Source organism: Zingiber officinale, unplaced genomic scaffold, assembly GCF_018446385.1.
Source record: "Zingiber officinale cultivar Zhangliang unplaced genomic scaffold, Zo_v1.1 ctg103, whole genome shotgun sequence".
NCBI classification, from domain to species: Eukaryota; Viridiplantae; Streptophyta; class Magnoliopsida; order Zingiberales; family Zingiberaceae; genus Zingiber; species Zingiber officinale.
In genome coordinates this window covers 66861-92632 of record NW_024589806.1, presented here as the reverse complement: position 1 = coordinate 92632, position 25772 = coordinate 66861, and the positions used below count along the sequence as shown (strand labels likewise).

At 45.5% G+C, this 25772-nt stretch overlaps 1 protein-coding gene and 1 non-coding gene across 2 annotated transcripts; one reads left to right on the top strand and one right to left on the bottom strand.

The window, feature by feature from the left end:
- The first annotated feature begins 445 nt into the window (after positions 1-445).
- On the top strand, positions 446-6758 carry LOC122035759 (NADH-ubiquinone oxidoreductase chain 1). Its single transcript, XM_042594870.1, has one exon. The coding sequence runs from the start codon at positions 4314-4316 to the stop codon at positions 4611-4613; it is 300 nt and encodes a 99-aa protein (XP_042450804.1). The 5' UTR covers positions 446-4313; the 3' UTR covers positions 4614-6758.
- Positions 6759-9507: 2749 nt separating this feature from the next.
- On the bottom strand, positions 9508-9594 carry TRNAS-UGA. The gene has a single exon. It is a non-coding gene; the product is annotated as a tRNA-Ser (tRNA).
- Between the last annotated feature and the right edge of the window lie 16178 nt (positions 9595-25772).

The window sequence follows — 25772 nt, the reverse complement described above, 5'->3', positions numbered from 1 at the left end:
ATAGCTGACCTACTAGCACCGGTAGCTTCCTCAGTTTGGGATGCTCTATCTAGTAGCAGAAGTTGAAGATGAGATCCCTAGTTCAGTTAGAGGTGCCCAGATACTGACCCCAAAGAAGAGAAGATTCAGATGCAAATGACTTGTAAATAGCAATTAGTGAAGGCCCGAGCAATTCAATGATTCAAGCTCAAGCCCATTCACTATTGGTGAAGCTTCCGGTCGAGCTCACAATAAGACCCGGAAGACTCCGCGTTCGCGCTTCACTGACTCATTAGCTACCCTAGGGGGCTTGAGATTGACTTTGCTTTGGGTAGTTCACCAGAAAGATGAGATTCTACTTATTATGTTATGCTCTGGGCCAGTACCGAAAGACCTACTGATCTTCTCCTATCTCTACCTGATTGATGGGAACTTTTCAGTGAGTGCCGAAAGAGTAAATGGAAAGATACTGAAGCCCTTCTCCATTACCTTCATTACCACCTAAATCCCCCGGCATTCCTTTCTCAAAGTAGCCCGGGACTCGCCAAGTGGAGCCAGCACACAGCCTTAAGGTGCGCGATCGAAAGAATTTAAAGGGATATCATATAGGGCATTGGAGGGACCTTGAGACACCCAATCACAACCTTCTTCGTCCGAATCCGCCTAAGATCTTCCATGAACGACCCACAGAAAGCGGGGAAAAGAACTTCCCTACCCTACGCTTGCCTACTTCCCCGTCCGATCTCTTATCTTTCCCTCCCTCTTGCCATTCGTAGACCTTGAAGAAGCAGCAGTAGCTGGGGCTATTAAAAACTACGAAAGATCTTACCCTAATAAGAGTAGAAAGATCAAGAGAGTACTCGTTAGTCACGTTAACTTATAATAAGAGAGCTTGATCGGGACTACTATAGGTTCCGGAGAAGATCCAACATATGCTACTGACTCGGGATATGAATCAGACTCAAAGACCTATTATTCAGCTGCCCTTGCCCTTATGAGGAGAGTGAACCTTTTTCAACTCCTTCTGTTCATCCTGTTGATGGAATGGAACTCAGAGAAAGAGATAGTGTGTCATCGGGTTCCAGTTCATGGAAAGAGTTCATGGTCCCATTCACGACTATTATTCTCTTTTGCAAGTCCATTCAGATATTCGACTGCTGCTATAACGGTGAGGCTCCTTTCATCTATCCATTAAGTCTGATTTGAGTCTTAGGACGGGACTAACAACATATTCAAGCGGGTCCCTTCCTGACGTCACACTAAGCTTTGCTCGTCCGAAAATACTACTGATGGGTTTTTAGGCGTCACACGTCGCTTTAAGCTTTGCTCGTCCCACAGCAACAACAGCAACAGTCGTAAATGGCCTAAAGCCTACAAATACTTATGATGGGGGTTGGGTGTTGCTGTGGGCCGAAATATATATAAGTGAGAACGACGGGAAGGTATATGAAGAAGACTCTTCGGAGAGGGGGGCCGAAATGATAATGAGGGCTCGCTTTACCGTAATTTAGGGAGAGAGACGAACACTTCTGTTAGATAGAAGCTGGTGCCCTCAAACTCTTTCTCTCGTTCGCTATAGGGACGTAGCTATGAAACCAAACTGCAATCGTTCATGGCATTGCCTTCTCGTGAAAGGTTTAAAGGTAGGCACTTTAGACATATATAAGCTTTTGCCCGTGAAAGCTGGTGCCCTTAAGTGAAAGGCTCCGTACCGCTCCGTGGGGTGAATGGTTCAAGTAAAGAGTGATAGGCATATAATAATAAACGACGCCTTAACGCAATGCCATTAAGGCTGTGTGGAATGAATCCCGTACTCTGGATTCATCTCTTTCTTTGGTGCTAGGGTTAGCCAGAGTTCTAGGAAAGATAAAGAGGAGGGCCGACTATAAGGGTAGGGATAGGGCCAATAATCATAGTAGTCTTTTCTTTCTACGTTTCAGTTTTTCATAACTATTCAAAACTACGAAAGATCTACTACTATAATAGTTGTTGCTGGGATCGACCTAAAGGTCCGAGTGACAACGACGGGAGCGACAGCGACGTGACTGATTATTGGAATTCTTAAGAGTGGTAAATGAGAAGAGAGGACTAGAGCAACCGGAAAGCACTCTACCGGGAAGAATCAATCAAACAGCAGCAGTTCATGGAAAGATATCATTAACAGTAGTACTCGTGAGCGTTCGGTACAGAATGAAACTGAACAGCTGCTAATATAGTAAAGGCTACCGCGGAGAAAGTCGTCTATGGTCAAAAGTACTCTCCAGGTCCCTTACGAAGATCAAAGTGAATGGAATATGAGTGAATTCCGGAAGTTCTAGGTGCAAGATAGAGTGAGAAATACGCTACAGGGAGCGGAAGAGTTCGAGAAAGAGTTCTGCATTATATACTATAAAAAGCAGGTGAGGTGCCCGGGAGGTAGGGCCCTACACGAGTCAAGCTTAAGGAGACCGAGTCCGAACCCTTGAAAGAGGGTGTAAGTGTTTGGCACAAGTCCATTCACGAGAAGCAACTGCGAAGCTACTATTCGCGGCGGAAGGCTCTTGTATTTATTAATACTAAAGAGGATACGCGGGAGCAGCAGAGAGAGCCCAATACTGCTGATGGGTTTTTAGGCTCACTCGGCCCTCTCACTATTTGTACTCGGTCGGGATGAGGCTATGCTCTGGGTTCTGGGAAGGTAGTGAAGTGACCCGAGGGCCGACTATAAGGGTAGGGATAGGGCCAATAATCATAGTAGTCTTTTCTTTCGTAGTTTCTGTTTTGAATCACGAACTATATATATAATAGTGACGTCTACAATTGCCTTTGGGGCAAATACAAACTGAATCGTGAATGAAAAGAGTCAATGGTACACCATTGGAGACCTCTTGCTGCTTTTCTTTCTACGTTTTTCATGTCCATTCACGATTCACCACTAGGAGGAATTCCTTTGGGGCAATTTACGACAAATATTATCTGACGGGCCAACAGATATTCAAAACTACAAAAGATCTACTCTCAGCAGAAGCTATTTATTGCGTGAATGGCATTCAAAACTACTACTGATCTGACCAACGCGGTCGAGCCATCGTCAGATGCCCTTCCCTTCGTCTTTCTTCTCAGCTCTTCGCCCCTTCATTCACGACCTCTTGCTTGGCTCGACCTAAAGGGAGAGAGAGAGGGACTATCCTACTTCCATAAGTTGGGATACCGACGTGAAGTCTCAAGCATTTACCTTTCTAGTTAGAGACCTGAACTCCAAGCGCTAACGCGCGCTCCGGCTTTCTCGCTGTAGCTTGCTTGGGGCTAAGGTGGGATCTGCTCAAGGACCTACTGATTTAGGTAAATATCTCATGCGTTCCGGGGAGGTTTTTTCTTTTATAAACTATGCGCTTTTTCAATGAGAAATGGTCGGAAAAGAAAAAAGGGGTTGAAATTGGCAAAAAACACTAAACGGGAATACGGAAGGGCTTGTATTTTTGGTTGAAATGGGATGGTCTTCAAACTCCCGAGATGCAGTCTAGACAGCGGGCTCCCCCTTTTCTGACTGGACTGACTCGGGGAAGGTTTGACCTCCTCCCAAGCATGCTTCACAGCCACTCATTCGTCCTAACCAGAATCTATCTCTCAGCGATTCCTTTCTCCGCTAATCACCCCTTCCCAACCTGCCCGCCCGATCGATCGTCGGTTGATCGGCGAATGAATAGGGGTTGAGATGGTTCTAAGTTGTCGGAACGAATCGTTTGTTTGCTTTATCGAACAAAGCTTGATTAGGGGGTCGTCGGTTAGCCCTATCTTCTTTTCAACCATGACAGCAGGTGTTGACCAGCTTTGCGAGACGGACGGACACGAAGAAGAACGCAGGCAGCGGAAATGCACAAGAGTTTCACTTCTCTTCCCCACCCGCAGATCTTTCGCCCGGAACCCATCAGCAGTATTTTGTTAGTCTAACATGGCCCCAAAGCAAATACCATTTATACTCCAAAATAAATGATGTTCAGGCACGCAATACTGTAATCTGCTAGAGTTCATGACTCAACCACAAATCCGTTGAATGAAAGTACTCCACTAGTTAGAAGGAAATCCCTTGACTTCGCTTAGTCAAGTGAGGCGGGTCCATTCGAAGTAAGGTAACAGGATTCATTAATGCACCATCTTTAAAAGATCTCTTCTCGGGATCCGGGCTTTTTCGAGAAAAGGTCCCATCCTTCAATAGTTTGATTGGGTCGACCAGGCCAGGATCATGAGTGAATAGAAAATCGAAAACGTACATAGCTGTTCCAGCGGAAATACTGTGTTTAATTCTACCACTTCTACTAGGAGTCGCCTTTTTAGTGCTAGCTGAACGTAAAGTAATGGCTTTTGTGCAACGTCGAAAGGGTCCTGATGTAGTGGGATCGTTCGGATTGTTACAACCTCTAGCAGATGGTTTGAAATTGATTCTAAAAGAACCTATTTCACCAAGTAGTGCTAATTTATCCCTTTTTAGAATGGCTCCAGTGGCTACATTTATGTTAAGTCTGGTCGCTCGGGCCGTTGTACCTTTTGATTACGGTATGGTATTGTCAGATCCGAACATAGGGCTACTTTATCTGTTTGCCATATCTTCGCTAGGTCTTTATGGAATTCTTATTGCAGGTTGGTCTAGTAATTAGGGGGGCGGCCGTTCGGTCGCCTATGATAGACGGACCAATTGGTCAATAAAGGGTTTGTGCCGCAGGTGTTGAACGATCTACTCTACACAGGTGTGGGCTTAGAGGGCTAGGGCTCGCCTTTCTTTCATTCAGAAAGAGGGCCCTGGTCCTTTTCCGGGCCGGGATCGAGAAGTGGAAGTCATCAAAAAGAGATCTTTCTCTTCGCACCTCAGATCAAGAGGAAAGGTAGCTTGTCAAGCTGGCCTAACTATTGAAAATTATAGCAGTCTTTGTTCCGGCTGTTCTTCTTTGTCAACGCAGACCCCTACTTGATGAATGAAAGAACATGAGAAAGGTAAAGGGCCGTAGGGCTCGCTTTAAAGTGTGGGCCGAAGTGCAACAATATTTGGTAGATCTTTCGTAGTTTTGAATGCCATGAACTACTAATACTGTAATCTGCTGGGATCGACCATTAATATTAGTACGATTGTCGAGATAGATAGCTCGACCTAAAGGGCCGAAATACCATTTGGGCAGATCTTTCGCCCGGAACCCATCAGCAGTATTTTGTTAGTCGTAAATTGCCCCAGTTGACATCAGCAGTATTTTGCGTTCTAGGCTATGAAAAACTACTCGAGAAAATACTGCTGATGGGCCATTTGGGGCACTCTAGTAAATTGAATCGTTCATGGCTATTCAAAACTCAGACTACGAAAGTACTGTAATCTGCTGACGTAGAGCCGATAGGCTCGAGCGCATGCGAGAGGACCAATGAATAGCTCGGAATTACCATAAGGGCAGGGGCGGAGAGCTGAACGAAAGGGAAGGGCCATCAGCATTCTCGAGTAGTTTTGAATCGCTACTGCCATTCACGACTGGTGCTGGAGAGAGAGAGTATGTTTCTGTTTGTTGTTAGAGATCTTTTGTTGTTAGAGCATCTTTATAGCGACGTGTAGACGGGGCGACGAAAGCCCACTACAGTACAGTCGAAGTCAGCGGCTGAGTTAGCCTAGCCTCTACTACTATTTTCTTTCTTCTTTTTAGTAGGCGAGCGAGTTAGCGAAGACGCTTAGGCTAATAAATAAGAGAGCGTCGGTGCTCCGCCTTCATTCTACTACGCTACGCAAAGTCACTTAGCTCGACGTTAAGAGAGGATAGGGGGAAGACCCTACATAGAAGAACCGCTCTTCGCTTACTAAGGTATAACCTTTCGCTCCCCGGGGCAAAGCCGCTTCGCACCACTGATAGACTACTTAAGATTCCATTTCAAAGGCGCTACTTTGTTTCGCAAGCCTTTGTCATTGTCAGTCAACTAAGTAGGGCGAAGAGCCCCCTGCGAATCCGTAAATCTGAGAGCATGCCGAAGTCCCCTATGCATTTCATTCTTTCCTCCACGGATCGAATTCCAGTACCTTACCCCCCATCATGGTGAACCTCTCCTTGTGATCGGGATGAGGTAGATGCCTCCCAGCCGGGGGGCGGATCGAATCGGAGTTTCCTTAGGTAGCCACCGACCTACAGTTATCCTTAAACTTCCGTGCTTGGTGGAGAAGAAGCGAACAAAGGTACGCTCGCTTGCTGTCTTGTTCTCTGCCGCGGACTGGGATCGCTCGCCTGCTAGGCCCTATAGAATCAAGTTGGAGCAACATAGTATGAGAACATATTACCCATCTTCGGGGACAAGGGGCGAAAGGACCTCTCGATCTACTTACTGCAGCCCAGGACGGGCGTCGTCGTCTAGGCGAAACCTCTTGCTCTGATCTCCCCGGAGCCTAGGACGTTGTCTGGGCCAAGAGCCATAGTTAGTTGCTGTTTCCATTTGGTTGTTCTTTCTCGTTGTTGATACCGGCAAGACCCAGCCAGATGATGATGTCTGCTGGTTGGTAGTGAGAGGACTCTGAGTACCCGCAAAAAAAAGGGGCGCTGGTGAAAAAACAAGAATTTGATTGAGTTTCTTGCTCTCCCTTAGCTGCGGGAAAGGAGTCTATCTATCTGCCTAGCTTTGTTTGGTAGATTTCCCCCAACGCAATTCAAAAACGGGAATTCCACGAATCCCTGAGGTGGATAAGTCCGACGACTCAGCAGCAGTGCGGAATTGAGTTTCTCGTCCGGTGGATCTGATCTATAGTTAGGGCGCCTTACATACCAAAAGGTTCGAAGAAGGAAGGCGCATGAACATATATAACCAACCCACCCTTCTTTCTGTATAACCTATGAACATTAGTGAAGCGGCTGGATGCGGTTTGTGAGACCTTAGTCGGGATGCATAGGGGAGTCAACCTACGAGCACGGAAGAGCCGCTCTATCACTCTTTTCTAAGTAAAGGAAAGCCGATCAGAGTGCCCTGTTGATGACTCCATCTAAAATACAATAGGGACAGCCCGGCTGCTCGTTTCGTATCTTGAAGAAAGTAGGCCTGCCTTGACTTTCACTTTAATAGCGGTCGGGTCAATAATTGCTATGCTATTGCCCTACTGATTTAAGGCCGGAGCCCGATCCCGAATGCGGGCGGGATTCGATCGTGGTCGAGGTCGAAAAGACCTGCGAGCGAGATGGTTCTTAATAGTACTCCCTTTCATTGCCTTATGAGTTTGAACATCCTAAAATCGTACCGATGTCTACTAAAACCTACGGGCGGGTGCTCCGCGACAGCGGCAGTAGTGAACATTGCTACTAAAGAAGGGAGAGGGGCGAAGAGCTGAAAAGAAAGACGTAAGGGAAGGGGAGTGTTCATTCTACTACACTCCCAACCAGCCACACTAATGTGTAGCCCCCAGTAGCTACCAGACCACTCTGAGTTGCAACCAACATTCAAACTTTCCACCTTCACTCCTCCTCCCGACTAGGAGTCCCCTCCACTCGCCCTGATGATCATCATCAAGTGATGACCAAAGGATGGTGCCATTGATACTAACAATGGGATGTGGTTGGATGGTTTGAACAAAACCAACACAAACACACCGAGGTTAACAAACCAAATATCTAGGTTAGGAAGTGCGAGATCAGATCTTACACCTCCTAAAACCCAAATACCGGGTTGTCGCCATTCCATTCTTTCAGGAATGAGGCTTAGGGGGCCGGCCAGCAAGAGCTAACCTAATTCGATTCCACTACCTTACTAGAGGAGCGGAAACAAGACCAAAAGGATCACCAAGGGGTTGAAAACCCTAGTACTCCCTTATTAGATAAATGAAGCGAGTGGGCCGGGTTTCAGCTGGTTTCAGTGCTCTTAGGTTCGATCTCTAGATTTTGTTGTTGGGCCAACGCGCCTATTCTATTACATTCCTTTCCCTGGGTGAACCTGTCCCATTCCCGTCCCGACATTCTGAAGGCTAACTCCTAAAGCAATCACGGTAAGTTCACTTCGGGAATCAATATCACCAGCCATGTCTGCATCTGTATACCCATCCAAATGACCTTTCCATTACCAGCATACCCTTGAAGTGGCTCTGAGATACCCGAGAATCCAATCCACTTCAATGCTTCCCGAAAGTGACCTGCTTACACTGCACAGCTGCCCAATGTCATTTTCCGGGGTTAGAGAGAAAGCGACTGACCACTCCAACTGCATGAGCAATGTCTGGCCTTGTGCACACCATAGCATACATAAAACTTCCAACCGCTGATGCATAAGGCACTTTCTTCATTTCTTCTTTATCTTTCTCACTTGTAGGACACTGATTGGTACTGAGTGCAGATTGGCCTGCAAGTGGAGTAGTGACTGGTTTTGCCTTGCTCATGTTGAATCTCTCAAACACCTTTTCAACATATTTTTCTTGAGATAACCACAGCTTTCCATTTTCTCTGTCCCGAGAGATTTTCATTCCAAGAATCTGTCTAGCCGGTCCCAAGTTCTTCATTGCAAAGGACTTGCTAAGTTCTCTAAACCTGTCAATCTTGCTAGAATCATGGCCAACAATCAACATGTCATCAACATAAAGCAAGAGAATAATCAAATCACTATCAGAAAATTTCTTTATAAACACACAATGATCTGATGTGGTCAAGCATTCAGGAGTCAAATTTCTTATACCACTGTCTTGGTGCCTGTTTCAGTCCATACAAACTTTTCTTCAACCTGCACACAAGATGCTCCTTGCCTTTGACTTTGACCCCCTCTGGTTTCTCCATATAAATATCTTCTTCCAAGTCACCATGAAGAAATGCAGTCTTCACATCAAGCTGTTCTTTAAGTTCAAGCTGAGGCTGCCAGCGCATTGTATCTAACCACACTGTGGCAAATCGATACAAGTAGCTAAACAGCTTGTTATACCATACAAAGGCATCTCCGGCCGAACGGTTAGGCAAGACTACGGCGCCTGGGTAAACATCCAGTTTACCAAACAAGACGTCGAGAGTCTCACTTAACCATTCCCCTCCTGCAGCCAAAGTGATAGCGGCTGTAGCATCCACCAGTAATGTGTGGAAGAGGGTCATTTCTATCTATGTGGATAGGACGTATCAACACCTTTTGCATCTTTTAAAGGAAATATCAAAGAATAATAATGTGTTGGGTCCTGAGGACCAGGATGGCCGAAGATCAAAACCTAAATGTGCCAGGGGTTGATCATCGAAGCCAGGGCAATAACGATTAAGGAATTTGAGCGCTGATGTAGCTAACAGCCACCTTCATAGTCGATTCATTAGGGTCGTCACCTTCCACCCAGAAAAGTATCCACCGTTTTCTTTGTCGTCTCACAGCTATGGGACTTCCTAAAGAAAACTGCAATCGCAGTTTATCAACCACTCACAAGACCACCGAGATCTTCGACTTAGCTCCCAAAGGTCATCCACCCGGCCCTTTCCCAACCTATACAAGGAGAGCGGAAGATAACGAAAGGGAGACAAGGTCCTAACTAAATCATAACACAAACTACCATTCCATAGATAAGGCAAGAGAGAACTTATGACCTCGCGGATGGAGAGGGATTCGAACCCCCGGTATTCCTATCAAGACTTCGGTTTTCAAGACCGACTCTTTCAACCGCTCAGACATCCATCCCCTTCGCACGCCCTATCTATCCGCGCGCTGGTAGGTATGGGCTTCTCTATATCTATGTGATTCGCTACGCTTGCTTGCGCCTATCGGCTGATTCTATTGCCTGCCGGTTAGCGAAACTTTGGAGGTAGTACGAATCGCTACGCCTCGCCTCTTTCTATATGATAATATGCACCTTGGTTGCTGCGCTCCCTTCGGAGAGAGTGAAGAACGAATGATTCTCCAAACAAAAAGAGTGATTGAGTCCGACTCAAGCGAGTGAGTGAAAGGCGCGGCAAGAAAAGAAGTTCGACTCGCGAACGTGAAGGACCAATCCTTTTGCGCCAATACTGTTGCGAGACTGGTACTTGGCGGCTCACGAGCAAGATATAGACTAAGGCCGTTAAGGTCACTCCCTCACTCTTTTTTTGAAGCCCTTTCTATTCTCTTTCTAGTATGGTTCCTCCATAAAGAACACTGAACGCCCAGCTTCGCAGAGCAGCTCTCTCCCCAGCCCACAGCATAGTGTGGAATCTGGATCCTTTCATCGAGCACAGATAGAAAGGTGTTCTTACTCTATTGGATCAAGTCATAACCTAAGCCTTCTACTAACTTACTATGGAGAGCCTAAGCTCTATTTCAGAGATTGGACTCTCTTACTGTGATTAGCTCCTACTAGTAAGAAGAAGCTGTTCCCGAGCCGGGTTCCCTGGATCCACGTGTTCCTAGTCGGGCCTAAATGGATGAATTAAGAAGCGCGCCCGGGTAGACTTCAAGAGCTCTTGCTCTGCCTATCCTCCTACTTCTTATTCTGGGGGCATAGAAAGATACGAACCACCAAATGAGAGCCCTACCATTAATTTTAATAAAATGAAAGCTGCTTGCCCTCACTAATAAAAAACAGAAATCCCTCCCCTTACTCTACCAAGTAAGCAAATAAACTACCTTGGAGAAGTTCAAAAATGCCTTTCATTTCTCTTTTAAGGCCTTTGTCCTACTTATAGAATCAGTCCTCCAGCCTATCGAAATTTGATTTTGATTAATCAACAACACATGCACTTTGTTGGCACTAAAAAAGGCTTATTCAATCCACTAGTGCAACTGAAGGAATTACCTTTTATTAACATTAACATTAAACGGAAGAAACAAGAAAAGAGCTCATAACCACTGCTTGTGAACAGCTCTCCTCAACTGAGGGCGCACCTACTCTTACTAGAAGTCTAGTCTCTATCAGGTCCAGTTTCGATCTCGAACTCACTTTTCTGGCCGGAAGAGAGATATTCAGAAAACCCTCTTTCCTGTCTTACGACAGCCCTACTCAAAAGAGAAAAGAAGACCGGACTAAAAGAGATATCCCTTTCGACGATTGAACTTCACTTTTATATCCAGATTGGAACTGGACTTAAACGTCTTTGGATCCTGCTTAGGGCCGGCTTTCACTCCACTTTCACTTTCATATCAAAAACGTCGACTTGCACTTGCAATATCGAATTGGACTTTCCGGAATCCTTGCTCCTGGCTCATATTCACATAGGCCACTCATAAGAAGAAGACGTTCAACTCCCTAAAAGACGTCTCATTGAGAGACTCAGAATATCTGTGCCTTGGGTAAATGCCTACCTTCAGGAGAAGATTACCGAATGAGTTTCAAACCTGTCCTCTTCGCTTCCCGACGATATTTAGGGAAAAGGGCCTTGTCGGCCACCGCTTGCTGACGACGGAACGCATCGTAAAGGGTTCTCGCCTTGGACTTAGTTGGAAAGGTAGGTCTTCGGCATGCCCCCCCTTGCTTGCGAACTTCTTTAGTAGGGCGGTTTGGAGGTCCCATTCCTCACGTTTACCGTTGTCCCCAGACTGAACTCTTTCAACATTTGTATACTTTCTAAAGAGTCAAGCATGCCCCTGTCCCTGTCTCCAAGTGTGTGATCCACCGATTCGCTGAGTGACTTTTCTTACCGCTGGAGTCCCTCTCTCTTAAAGCCCTATCAGACTTCCGGTCCATCCCTTGTTTGCCGATTGAAGAAAGCCTTATATGGTCTCAAACAAGCGAGAAAGTGCCTTCTTTCTATCTTATTAGTAATAAAGGAAAGGCCCTGCAATCAAAAAAGAGCGCTAACGCGCATCCCCTTTCTTGCTCGTTAGCGCAACGGCTTTCGCGCAGCTCAATCCGTTCCTTCTTGCCTTCGAGCCCCGGAGCTTGCTGGGTAGTGAAGTGGTCCGTGAAGGTCAAATAAGACTTGTGTTAAGCAAGCAGAGTAGTTAAGCCGGAGAGGCAAAAAAAAGCAAGAAGCGGTTTTCGTTCGATCGACGGAATCAATCGTACTTTCACTGCTGTGGACCGGCTTTCATAAAGCACCTTTGGGCAGCAGCTACTATTGGGATCAAATTCCGAGATCAATTCGACAATGAAACTCTTTAAGCAATGATCTTCTCTATGTCATTTCTCTTGACGCGATACAAAAGACACTTTCGAGAGTCACTTAGCCCCTTGATCTCTTCTCTCAAAAAAGGCGCTGCGCGGGTAAGTCGATCAAAGTCAGAGCGGGGATCTGGAAGAGAGGGTTGATACTGGGTCAACTATGGCAGTGACTGAGGGGGACTTGTTCTGTGATAAAGAAAAATGACTTCAAAGCTTAACGCCCTCAGGGCAGCCAATCCTAAGAAAAGAGGTTTTCCTGAGAAGAGCAGTAAGAGTAAGCGTTCAGGTACTGGTGCTATGACCTTAAATTAAGGGTGGAGGATCCTCCCCTGGTTCGAGATCACCCTGAATGAAGAGTGGGCGAACAAAATGCAGAACATTTCAGAGATGTTGAATTCTAAGAAAGCCCTTGATCCTGAAAGTCAAGGCCAAAAAACAAAAGAAAAAAAAAGAAGGGCTGCACAAGACGAAAAACCAGAGGCAGCCCTAAGGTGCGAGGGGAATCTAAAAACCACAATAGTTCCACATGAAGGTCCTTATATGGAATGTCAGAAAGATCGGTAAAGTCGAGAAGCAGAGAGAGGAAAAAGATTATATAAGAGCACAAGAGGCAGATTTGATTGGCTTGGTGGAACCGGAGTGGAAAGGCGGCCAGAATTACCAGATGCTTGGGAAAGGATTGTAGTAAAGCCATTGCTGTGGAGAATGAAGCCGGGAACGGCAGAATTTTGCTGATCTGGAATATAACTATCAGATACAGAGATCTGATCAGGCTTTATCTTGTAGCTGCTGGGACAAAAGAATTGATAAAGATTTTTGTCTGCCTTGGACGAGATAAAAGGCCTCAAACCTTATATCTGAGAGGAGATGTCTTTGAGAGCAGCTAAAGGAAGTGTCTAAACGCATCCAGGGTGACTGTCTAGTCACCGGGGACTTTCTTTCTGCATTAGGCCTTTAAGCAAGTGAGGTCATGCCTATTCCGTCAATCTCTATCTATTGACTCTTCTTGCCAGCGAGCCAGTAGCAGTAGTAGTGAAGTTCAGGTCTGGAAGTGATCTTCATTATTACAGTTAGGACAGCAAGTGAGTTAGGGATGGCAGTAGATCTTTCCGAAAATCTTTTTTGACTTATGTCTTTTTGCTGTTATGTTCAGTCCTATGTTGGTTGTTAAATGCACTATATAGAAAGTGTAGACCAGTTCTTGAGAGACTGAGGGGATATAGGAGAGATTTTCGATAAGGCCTGTTAGCACTCTCTTCAAGCAAAACAAAGGACAGTCAAGTTTGGCTTTGAGATGTGGAAAGCTAGCTAGGAAGAAGATAGGAGAGATAAAGGAAGGATGGTGTGCAACGAAGGCTTACCTTTTTCCGGCGGGTAGGAAAGCAGAATCAATCCTATAGATTCTGAGGGCTGCCGCAAGGAAACTAACCTGCACCCTATTTGTTTGAGACTCGGGATGGAAATGACCTCCTTGGTCAATACCCGGTAGAAATGGGAACTCCCACTCTCGAACTAGATGCGCTTACCGATGGCTGGCTTTCATTTTCACTTTAATAACTTTCTATCAAAGAAATTTTTGTCCAAGAACAGAATCAAGCGCCTAAGAGACTTTAATTAGATAGGCTTTCATGCTTCCAATGGGGGTATGCAGTCAAACTTGCAACCACCACTCCGAAAGCCTGATTCGCAGCTCTCTAAATCAATCATTCCGAAGTCTGTTACGGGTCTAGCTCAGCTCTAAGCCTAGGATAGGACCTTGTCCAGGAACCAACTTCTTTCTATTTTTGTATAATTAGAACGGAGTCTCAGAAAACCGTGCTAAAGCCCACCCTCTAGCCCTCATTTTCCCAGACTCATCTCGCCGGCGAAATTCTATTCTCTTACCCCCTATGAGCCCTAAGCAGACCAAGCTTCCTTAGCGTACTGAGACAACCTATTCAAGAGAACAGAGACTAGCTACAATGGTCTTCATTCTCCTTTCGAGGGAGATCCTTTCTAGAGTCATCGGCCAGCCATAAGGATGAAAGTTTAAAGCGCATCCCTAATCCCCTACTCCATAGGGATTTGGGGTCCAAACTTGCAATCTAGGCCGCTTTGTCTAGTGAATTATGAACGCATCGGCATCAGGTCGGCATGCCTGCCTCAGCTAAGGAATGGGATTTTCCCATGTAAAGGCAAGCTGACAAATAGATTTATGTACCTCAGATCCAGTGGGATCAGGCGCTTCTGCTTTTCGTTCGAGTGCGCGCTTCTTGATTGCTTGTTGAGCTTCCCTCTTTCCGGTCCCTATTCCATTCCATCTCGTATAGAGAAGGCTTCCTGGCTTTCTTGATGGAAGAAATTAGTGTCCGCCCTATAAACCCCTACCTTCCCCAAAAAGCACTAAACTAGGGTGAAGGTCGATGGACCCCTATCTCAAACTTTTTTTAGAAACTAAGGAAATCAGATCTATGGAATGAACCTACCCAGATGCATGCCCGACCTTCTCTTTCCCTCTATCCCGCTCTTCCGAAAAAGCGAAGGCTTTAGGTCTATGCCTATTGCCAAGTTTCTTAGTCGTGGAAAGGGGCCTTCTCTTTACTAGTTTTTTGTATCTCTGAGTTCGGCTATTACGTATATCCCTATCCCGTAGTCCCTACGTCTGATGCTGGCCCTTTAGGCCTAGCTTTCCATTCCGTAAGCATTCCAAAACCTCAAATTTGTGGAAGGAAGGCTTACTGCTTTTTGGTTGTTCCAATGGAAGAGCTTTCCGGGTGTCTGCTAGCCCCCCCGGGGCTTATCTTCTTTCTTTTCTTCTAGCATCTCCCATTGCGGAGAAGGGACCATTTCCTTTGCTTCGAATCAATCCTATCATCAGTAGGGGCCTAATGCCAGTCTTCGAGGCAAGCGAATCTATCGTATCTCCGGCACTCATCCTTGTGCTAATTTTGTAGTGCTTGACTCAGTCTCTCAGTCAGTCCTAAATCCGTCTTGTAGGAAATGTCGTAGTATGAAAAAAAAAAAGAAACATCATTACTTGCTGCGGGAGAGCAGTTAGATTAACTCAAAAAGGAAAAGGGATTAGGCGCTTACTGATAGGAGTAGGATGCTTGAGACGGATACGATTTCACTCAACTCATCAGTCTTATTCCTTAGGGTGAAAAACTCGAATCACCATTCCATCAAACAGGAATGAAAGACTTGGCCGACAGACTGGATGAAAGGAAGCAGAGGAATTGAATTCCGCCCTCAAGGAGGATTGATTCCCTCAGGGCACTTCTCTCTCTTTCAAAACGTTAACAGCTGAGTCAACATTGTCTTCTCTCCCTCTCCTACTCTTTCACTTGGCTACGAAACTATGCCCCTCTCGAAAGAAAAAGAGATGCTTTCCTCCAATAGCTGAAATAGCTGCGCTTTTTCCTAGTCCGACAACAAGGCATTCTTCAACACTTCAACATAAGACATTCCCCGCTCTGTCTTCTCTAAGAGCTAGCGAAGCAATTGCGACTCTACCTATTGAATTGCTTTTCCTCAGCTCACTTCGCTACCGTTAGGGGAAGCGTTCCTTTCTCAAATCAAGTTCAAGCGGACAAGTTGCCAAAAACTGTCTTTATTGCCCCGGGGCTTGGGTACGAAAGAAAGTAGGTGCGGTTGGTGTTAAGAGAGACAACGGGCCTAGTTTAATGCGATCTTATATTTCGAAAGTGAGAATTTTCTACTCTTAATAGAGAGCGCAGTTCCAGCAGAGGCCTAATCAGACCGAGAGTCTGGACTTATGCCCGGACCAGTTTAAGTTCCAGGCCCTGTTCCTAAAGCCTTTGCTGCATTTAAAATGCCTACCTCTGGGCAGGAGGTGTCCTAATTTCCTTCGCTAGCTACTTGCTTTGCGACCTTTCTCGGTGAAGCAGAGTGAGCAGCTTTTTTCTTTGCTACTGCTGCCATACCACAAAGAAGTCCAATAGCTGCGCTTACTTATTCCTTAAACCCTGAAAAGAGCATATGCATCCCGGGATTCTCTCACTCTCAGAAGTGGATTCCTCTGCAAGTTGACTACGACTACGGCTATGAAAAGCTTATCGAAAGAGGAGGAAAGAGCGTAAGGGCGAAGTCCTTGAAGCCATCTCCTTGGCCTTCAAAGTACTTCTTTCTACTTCCGTCGAATCTAATTGGCCTGGCCTATCTCGTTCTATAAATTAGACTGCCAAGCTCAAATTAAAGGCAAAGATCACATTCAAGCTAAAGGCGAAAAAAGTGGCTTATCTTAAAAGCTCCTCTTTATAGACACATAGGCGATCCGGTTCAAACCTTCAAACTTCGGATTCGTGAAAACAGAAAGAGAAGTACTTGCTATTTCTTTCTCCCTCTCGCCACGTGAAAGCTAGCCTTCCTCCATCCCAGTCGCATTCGATCTAGAATTCTTCCCCGTCACCCTCGGCGACGTCGTTGACACATAAGCAAAAATCCTTCCTCCAAGCAAAACAAAACACTCTCTCTCTCTAACAACAAAGAGATACAAGATCAAAAAAAAAAGAAACATATACAAGACTCTCTCTCTCCAGCGGATTACAGTATTGCCCCATCAGTATTTTCCTGAATTCAAAACGTATACTGATCTAGAAATACTGACGGCGGTAATTCCGAGCTATTCATTGGTCCTCTCGCATGCGCTCGAGCCCAAGCAGATTACAGTATTGCGTGAATGGCTATGGGCCATTCAAAACGTAGATATGATTTCTGCCCGTGGGCAGATTACAGCGTGCCTGAACATCATTTATTTGGAGTCTAAATTACAGGAGTCTAAATAGCCTTTGGGGCAATTGTAGACAAAATACTGCTGATGGGCCAGAGCAGTCGTTCATTCCGACGATCTATAGTAGTTTTGAATTGCACCTGGTGCTAAAGATCTATAGTCGTTTTTGAATTTGAATAGAAAATGAACGCATTACTACGTATTATTCACTCAGGCACCATTAACTCTAATCTTTCGGTCGGGACTGAATACACACTTGAACTCTAATCTTTCGGTCGGGACTGAATACACACTTGAATAAGAGCGGGTGCCCTAAGTACTCGTTCAAAGATATACCTATAAGTTATAAGTAGTAGTTAAAGGATATAATTATAATAAGCCATTCACGACGGCTGTAAAGAAAGACCATTCTTATATTCAACTCAAACGACTGGCACAATACCTAGTTAGACGCCAGAAGTAGACATTGAAGTTCATTCCAGTAGGCACATAAGGATATTCCGCGACTGAACACTTTCCCAACCCGAACAAATACTCATGAATCTGAATGCCTCTTCTTCTCTGGTGCCTCCCGTTCTTCTCTCTTAAATCGTACTCTGGATTAATGTTACCTCTTTAATAGGTGCTAGCCCTATCTCCTTATCCAATTCGTTCATGCGGGCATTCACTCCTCTCAATAGTGGCTTTGCTGAACCCGTATAACTTTCTTTCGCCAAGTAGATCAATTTACATAGTGGCTTTGCTGAACCCGGTATATGGATGCCCGGACAGTTCAAGTGAGAGGGTATTACTTTAACGGCAGATCGTCGAGTAGTTTTGAATGTCCATTCACTATAATATAGTTGCTGCGAATGCTAATGACGCCTCGACCAATAACATAAGATAGACTCGACAAGAGCAAGTGATACGGAAAGTACTCCGTATTCGACTCATCCTGATTCTAACGCATTCGGCTCATCCTGATTCTCACCTTGGAAATAACATCCTGCGTACCAAGATGCTATACAAGGAACTAGAGTCTCTCTTTCTTTGCAGCCGAATTCCAATTCCACTTTGATCGATATGCGGGACAGCCCTCTTACCTCACCTGACTCTTGTGGGTTCCTTCCTTGGCCCTAGGCAGTTCCTAGGTAGTCTAGTTCTCTTCCCTACAAACTGAAATAAGGAATGGATCAAAGTCATTGTTAAGGATCAAAGTGCTTCACTCGGTGAGCTACACGCAGCCGGGAAAAGGAAGAAGTATGGCCGGCGGCCCAGGACAGCCTTCCTAAGGTCTACTTCCAGAGCAAGGTATGGAAGGAGGAGTCAATGTAAACATTCTAGACTTGGTGCCAGCTTGAGTTCATTACTAGTAGGATGTGCGTCGGAAAGCAAAACATATGCAACTGTGTGCGGGGCAAGATAAACTCTAAAGCCAAGATGTGCGGGTCTTCCTAACCTTTTGGGCTCTACTATATGTATGTCAATGTAATGTGTTTGCACTTTTGCCCAGGCTCTCCGTCTACTGCCCGTGCTTGACCTTCTTCCCGCACTCGTTAACACCGGAAGACACGAAAAGCTCTTTGGTGGGTCAAGATCAAAGTAGAGTTCTTCGGTCCATGCCCCCTATCCTTTAACAGTTCAGTTAAGGGGAAAGAAGAGACAAGCATTCAATGAACTTGAACATTCACAATGGAGTGAACGAACCTCCCACTACCGGGTACACGAGTGAAGGGACTCAGAAGCAGTTGTCACGAAGACAGAATCTTGACCATGAGCCGGGAATGAAAGGGCATCTGACGATGGCTCGACCACCCCGGCCCATCAGCAGTATTTTGTCGAGTAGTTTTGAATATGTTAGACCTGGCATTCATTACATAATGCCTAGATAACAGTGGTGCCGGATAGATTGGTGCTAGCTTGCTAGGTGCCAGCTTGAGTTCATTACTAAATTCACGACTTGAAGTGAAGAAGTAAATAGCATATATGATAAACTACTCTAGATCTACTTTACTAGTCGTTCATGGTATTGAATTATAAACTACTACAGATCTATCTGCCCATGTTAGATACTACAATCTATCTGCCCATGTTAGACTCTTGCTGCGGTACGAGCGACTGGGGTCTTGGTATTCGATTTACCGGCATGCTTACCTGGCAGCCGCGTAGCGCTTCTCTCTCTACTTCTCTATCAGACAAGTATGGGACTCAAAGAAATCCAATCCGCCACTGACTTCCGGAAAGAAAGAGCAGTTCCGAGGTTCTTGTTCTGATTCTCCGGCGGTTGCGAATCTTTCATCTTGTCCAAGAGACAGTTGCAGCTCTTTTAGAATGGAAGGAGTTCGCCGGGTTGAGTGAAGCCTAGTTAGACTTAGCCGGTTCTGAGATCTCAGGTACATTTCCATTATATGTTGAAGCAAGCAGGTGCCGCTTCTCGTTCGAGGCATAAACTATTTCACTATCATATCATTCATTCCTAAGATCGGATGAACCGGACGGGAGGGTACTGTAGCGAGTGCTCGACTAAGAAAGAGCATAGTTTGGGATAGAGCTCACCTAAGCTACCGAGGAAGGATCAAACCTATATCAATAAGAGTTGCTCGGCTCCATTGAAGTCAGAAGTGTTCGCTGGAGCGTCTAGCTTCAATAGTCGGCATATCATAACTCTATCCTTACTTGACTCTTAATAACTCACAGAATTTGTGGAGCAGATGTTGAGTGAGAAATATGAATTCTTGTTGGCATCCTTTCCGGTTTTAGAGTAGATTCAGTTCTTGTTGGCTACGCATAAGCAATTACTTATTTAGTTTCTGGTTTGAGAGTAGATTCAGTTTTTGTTGGCATCCTTTCCGGTTTTAGAGTAGATTCAGTTCTTGTTAGCATGAACTATCCTTATGAAGAAGAGTGGGTCTCCCGAATCAGAGTTGGTCTCCGGCACTCTTAACATTTATGAGGGGGTGTCGGGACAAGAAGTGTATATAATAAGGCTGGTTCCCATTCACACCTATTATTCAGCTCCAGTTCATGGAAAGAAAGCTCTATCAGACAAGTATGAGGAAGAAAGAAAGCTCTATCAGACAAGTATGAGGAATGAGAGTGTCATTCACGTCGCCTCAGTTTGCCCTCGAATCTATCCAGTCTCTTGCTTCGGGTTTACTGCGTACCTGACTCAAATGAAAACCAAATTGTTTCACTTCTGCTCTACTTGCACTTTGAATATTCACTCCTGGTGCTAGCTTGGGCTGATCTTTCTACGTTTATAATATTCACGACTGCGACGTGCTCTTACGCGTACACAATAACTGTATCGTACTTCTTTCTTTTCACGCATACTTCTTTCTTTTCACAATAACTGTATCGTACTTCTTCTTCTACTTATATTATAAAGGTGTAATGATCCGGGCCCGGGAGCCCAGCCAAAGTGAATAAATCAAAAAAGTTATGAAGATTATGAGCGAGAGGCACCTAAGGCCCACAGAGCGGTAAGGTGAACATGGGAAAGAAGAAGACAGTCTAGATATGCCTTCTTGAAGCGACCGGATCTTCTTCCGAATATCACTTTATAAAAGGATGTTGGACTCTTGCCTTTCCTCGTGTTTCACTAATATGGGGCTAATGTGAATGTACCTCGCTCGTTAAAGTAGAGCTTGGGTGCCCGGCACAATGAAGTTCATTGAGATTGATATAGCGCAGGCGTCCCTGACTAGCCTTTTTCCGATCTCCTTATTGAAGGTCGCTCTAGCTTTTCAACCAATTAAACTATAAGCGCTTCTCTCGTCGACCGGCCGATCTTATCTTGAGTTCCGTGTTGGAAGGGAGAGACTTTCTTCTAACCTTCCACACTCTATTTCTATAGAGTAGCGAGCCGATCACAAGGTAGTCCATGTCAATCGCAGTCTTCAGCGTATACGATGTTTATTCTCGAAAGCTATATCATTCTCTTTCACTTTTAACTAGGCTCCATAAAGAATCCGTTTTAGTCCATTATGACGGCATGTTGAAAGCCGAACTCAACCTAGTTGTAGTTGATCACTATGGCTTCTTTGCCAATCACGATAAGCGGGATTTTCTCTCCCAATATATAATAAGAACCAACCAGTGTTGTGACCCGCTTGCTCGCTAAAACTAAACCTTACCTAGGAGTGGGCCTAGCGATCTCTTTCAAGAAGAAGATGGCTCGAGCGGTATAAGGCTCGACTTATTCCACCTTCTAACCTCTCTTAGCAAAGACCTTTACGAAGATACTTATAGCAAAGACCTTTACGAAGATACTTATAGCAAAGACCCTCACTCTTATACTTTGGATAACGTAGAAAGATCTACGGGGCAATGTGAGACTCAATATGAAGTTCGCCATTTTAGCAATACTCTAATCTGCTGCAGAAGAGGGGACAAGAGCCACAACCCAAACTGAACTTATAATCGGTAACAGTCTTTTGGCAGGTTGACGGGTAAAACCGCTATAAAACCAGTACAACTCTAAAATGAACCCTAACTGCGGCAGATTGGGTTTGTTGATCTAGTGTTCCTAGACGCCTTCCCTTGCGTTGACAAGTTCCGACGCATCAAGGAGAGTGGATTCAGGAGGTTAGACAACTATGTAAGTTGTATGAATGGCTGTGTAAACTTAGTGACTCAAAACAATCTCTTTCTTTAAACAGACTAAGTTGATCATGGCTACTTTATTTAGTAACTTTACAGAAAGTCTCCCTCAGGTTTCTTGGCGCCGTGTGTTTGAACACACGGGGCGGCTAAGGGGATTCCTGATCAGGATCTTCTTATCTGCTACTGGTTAGTTAACATTAGAAGGAGCTCTTTGTTCTCTAGTTATTGCGCGAAGGTCTTTCTACGTTTTGAATTCCGTAAGTCAGGTTTGTTATTTACATCACTGTACCTTAAGCAGTGTGCTGTGCATTTGCAACAGTACTATGCTGGGTCACCAGTGATTGTAGGCAAATCTGCTGTTAACGTGAGTCTTAGTCGAGCAGGGATTCCAACTATTATACCGAAACATCATCGCTTCATTATTATGAAACGTGGTGATAGAGGTCATAGATTGGTCAAGGTATCTTGATCGTGGTTTAGTATCTGTAGGATCATTCCTCTTGCCAAGCGTGTAAGCAAGGCAACGAGAGTATAGTACAACCTCAGCTAAATATGCCTCATATACAATGGCTGTTAGGTATTATAAAAGATCAATTCTTACACCTTCAGCGCATGTATATGCCCTGGATTTCTTAGATTCCTCTGTCTAAGGGAATATCTTGGAAACCGACATGGAAGTCTACACCAAATGATGACCGTAGGTACTGGAAAGTACCGAAACCCGTTCCAAACATATTTTCTTCTTTGAAGTATGAGTTGGCGGCGTTTGCTCTAGGAGCAAGGTTACTTAATCATAAACGTGTAGCTTGGCATCCGGGTATGTTGTGGTCAAAGAGGGTTTTATACCCAGTTATAATACTCGTGTATGTTGGGATAGTTTATATTATTAGCAGATTATGGTAGAACCTATCTTGCAGGGGATCTTTAAACATATGGGTCTCCTAAACCCTCTTCCCGGTCGCTTGGCATGCACCCTTTCAGGAGCTGGTAAGCGTCGTCTGTTTGCTATAGGAAACTATGTGCGGCAGCGCCTCTTACATCCTGTGCACGACTGGGCAATGCGGGTCTTATCTCGCATTCCCACTGATGTAACGTTCAATCAAGAACGTCCAATCCATCGTCTTAGCAGGTTTAAACCATCGGATGTTTTATCCTTATCTTTCTCATCTGCGACAGATAGATGGCCGGTTGTAGTCCTCACGGCGATATTGACTCGCTTATTTGGACGAGCAACGGCGTTGTGCGTTGTTAATGGGTCCTTTTGGTGTAATGTGTTTCGTATTCATCGCCCTCTTGTTAAGAAAGCGAGATATGTTCACTTCGCCACAGGGCAACCCCTTGGATATTACGGCTCTTGGGCCCTCTTCAGCCTATCACACCATTATATGGTGTGGCTGGCTGCGTGGTTTCTTTATCCAAGGAGAAAGGCACCTTTTCGAAAGTATGCCCTTCTCGGCGACGACATAGTAATCGCCGACAGGGCTGTGGCCGAAAAGTATCAAGCTCTGCTAGATATTCTTGATGTGTCGATATCTGAGTCTAAGTCAATTGACTCTAAAACGGGCGCTCTTGAGTTTGCAAAGCAATTCTGGATTGAGAAGGTGAGTATTAATCTTACACCAGTCTCAGCGAAAGCAATTCTAGCATCTGGGTCACTTATAGGACTGTGTCAGCTCGCGGAAAAGTACAATCTTTCGAGATCGTGTCTGAGTAGGTTAGCTGGTGCAGGTTATCGAGTCCGAGGTCGTATACTCTCTAGTCGTCTTTCGAGACGCTGGAAGCGGTTGCGGGTAGTATCGGATAGGTCCCTTTCTGACTATCGGTTACCTTTGGATTTGTGGTTGGGTAGGGGAAACCCTCTTAATCCTTATTTGAAGGGGATCATGATCGATAGGGTGCGACTAAAGTATAAGCCTAAGCAATTAGTCTTAATACCGAAGGAGTACTTATGCCAACTATATCTGGAGCTTACTTAAATGATGCTTACTTAAAAGGTCGGTTCTCTAGGAGCTGGGGCAGAGCCTCCCTATGGTCAAGCCGAGAACTTCCTTAGCCCCGTCACCGACTGCGGCTGATTAGACTCTCCTTGGTTTGGTTTGTTCCAGAGAAGCAGAGAACTGGGAAGACTACTTTTCTTTCTTTTGTACGGCAACTACTTCTCTCTCTTTCCTTTCCTATTTGACTTCCTATTTTACGGGACTGTTGGGCGGAACGTGTCAAGCAATGGTACTTTGATGAGTAGATCCGAGACGTGGGCTGGGCGAGAGAAGACTGAGAGGAATGAGTGCTAGTGAACTACTGAACGAGAGTCCAGGAACGGAGACGAACTCAGATCTTTATGTTCTATGAAATATTCATAGCCACTCACTACTTGATAATAGATGTCGGATAAGATTTCTCATTCCGCACGCCTCCGCTGACCGGGCCCAGTCCATCTGAGGTGGGCTCACGTTCGCTAGTTCCCACTAAAGGTTAAACTCACTCTAAGGTCGACTCGCTTGACTTCTGCGGTAGGGTAGGCCATTCCGTTAGAGCTGCCTGGCACTCTGCCTTCTACAAAGCCCTGAGATTAGATGGTGATTCGACTGAACTCTTATATTAGAACAAAAGACTGAACCGAACAAGAGAATCTCATAAGAATAGAATCAGCTTACCGACCCGGTCCCAGCATCTCGCTATGGCAGGCGTAGCACCGACCGGCGAAGTCAAGCGCAGCGCGATCTTTGCAATCTGAATGAAAAGAAACCGACTCCGCCCGTCTCTTGAAGAGCCTAGGATAGGAAAGGTTTTGACCGACCTCGACCTCAACAGAGAATCAGAGTCCCGACTAAGAGAAGAGAGTGAGCAGACTCTGGGACTTGAAAAAAGCTGCGCTGCTCCGGAGGGCCTAAGGATTCCTTATATTCAAGAAGTTCTTTACTCACTCAAGAAGTTATTTACGCTTTCCACTTGCTTTCTCTTCTAGTTCTGGTTCGGGTGGGGATGGCCTCTTTCTTTCTCCATTCTCATATTCAGCCTACCTGACTCCAGCTATATTCAACATATAAGAGCAGCGGGGCACCAACTGACTTTTAAAGATCTCCCAAGTCCTGAACGTAAAGGGGGGTTCTTCTTCTCTGCAATCTCTTTCCCCGCCGTTAAGTGTGAGTTAGCTTAATCTAGAACTCAGAAAGTATCCTGAATCTATGGGACCCGAGCCAGCTGCGAAGCTCTGACCTCCGAATAATTCTTTTGACATGCCTTTGGTTCAGCGCTGCTACTCTATTTCTTTTGGCCTGGGCCGGGTTGCTCCCCTTCGCGGGGAGAGGGCTACTAAGAGATGTCCGGGTCTCACTCACATGGGCCCAGTTGGCTCTAAGCAAGAACATCAAACCATATATGGAAGTAGTCAATTACTGGACTCTCGCTCTTCTAAGTTAGATAGTACCCGTGCCCAAAAAAATAATAAGTAGCTCTCTAGGTGTGTCAAGATCTCTTCCCCTCTGTAATCTCAGGCACCTTCCTAGACTACCACTACCCTCTGTGGATCACTTCCTAGACTAGCCTCTGCCCAGGGACTCTCTGAATAGGACCTCTTTTTCACCGAACCCCGCTTCTAAACCGACTCAGCTGCCCTCCCCTCGCTGTCTTCCATTGCTTGGCCGGTCCTTCTCTCTATGCCAGGGACGGAGCTCTGGTCTCTACTACTGTAGCCAGGAAAGAAAGGTGCCTTTGTTACTGATCCCATCCTCACCGAGCATGGTCTTCACCTTCGGATGGGCTGGCTGGGATTCTATCTGCCGTGCGCTACTTCTCTCGCTCGATCTATTCTTTCCTGATCTTCCGAGAGCTCCAGATAGGCTCGTGCTTTGGTCCCTCGTGCTGTGCTATTTCGCTCATCGATCTAGACCGCTACGTGGGATGCTTCTTCGAACCCATGATCTGAGTTGCTAGAATGATTATCAATTCGATATGACCCCTATCATGGGCAAGTACTCTACACTGGAGTGAACTAGTCCCTCTCAAAGCACATAAGTGAACTAATCTATTCTTTCTAAGGGAATTGGGAAAGGCATTCTCCTATTGGAGATTAATATAGGCTAGGCGACTACCTCCTATTGGAGATTAATATAGGCTAGGCGACTACTTAAAAGCACAGTAGTTCTAGGCGACTACTTAAAAGCCATCTCTTCACGAGCGACTCCTATCTCTTCCCGACTCGAGGTCCTATGCCTTGTCTTCTTTCTGATCTTTATCGAAGCTTCGTGGGCTGGTCGATCCGATGCATTGCGTGGAGGTGGTAGTCGATCCCCGAAGAGTCTCATTGGTGGCATGCATTTGACTAAGAAGTCCTTTCTTAAATAAGATGACTTAGTGGTCTGGTCGATTACTTAGTAGTCGTCTTTCAGGTCGCTACTATCCTTGGATGACTTGAGCCCTTCTTTTCTTCTCCGATCCCGGGCTGACAAGGCATGAGCTGAGTGACAGAAA

Bases quoted from the DNA above. Each gene is read 5' to 3' on its own strand.
- LOC122035759 (XM_042594870.1), top strand. From the start codon at position 4,314: ATGGCTTTTGTGCAACGTCGAAAGGGTCCTGATGTAGTGGGATCGTTC.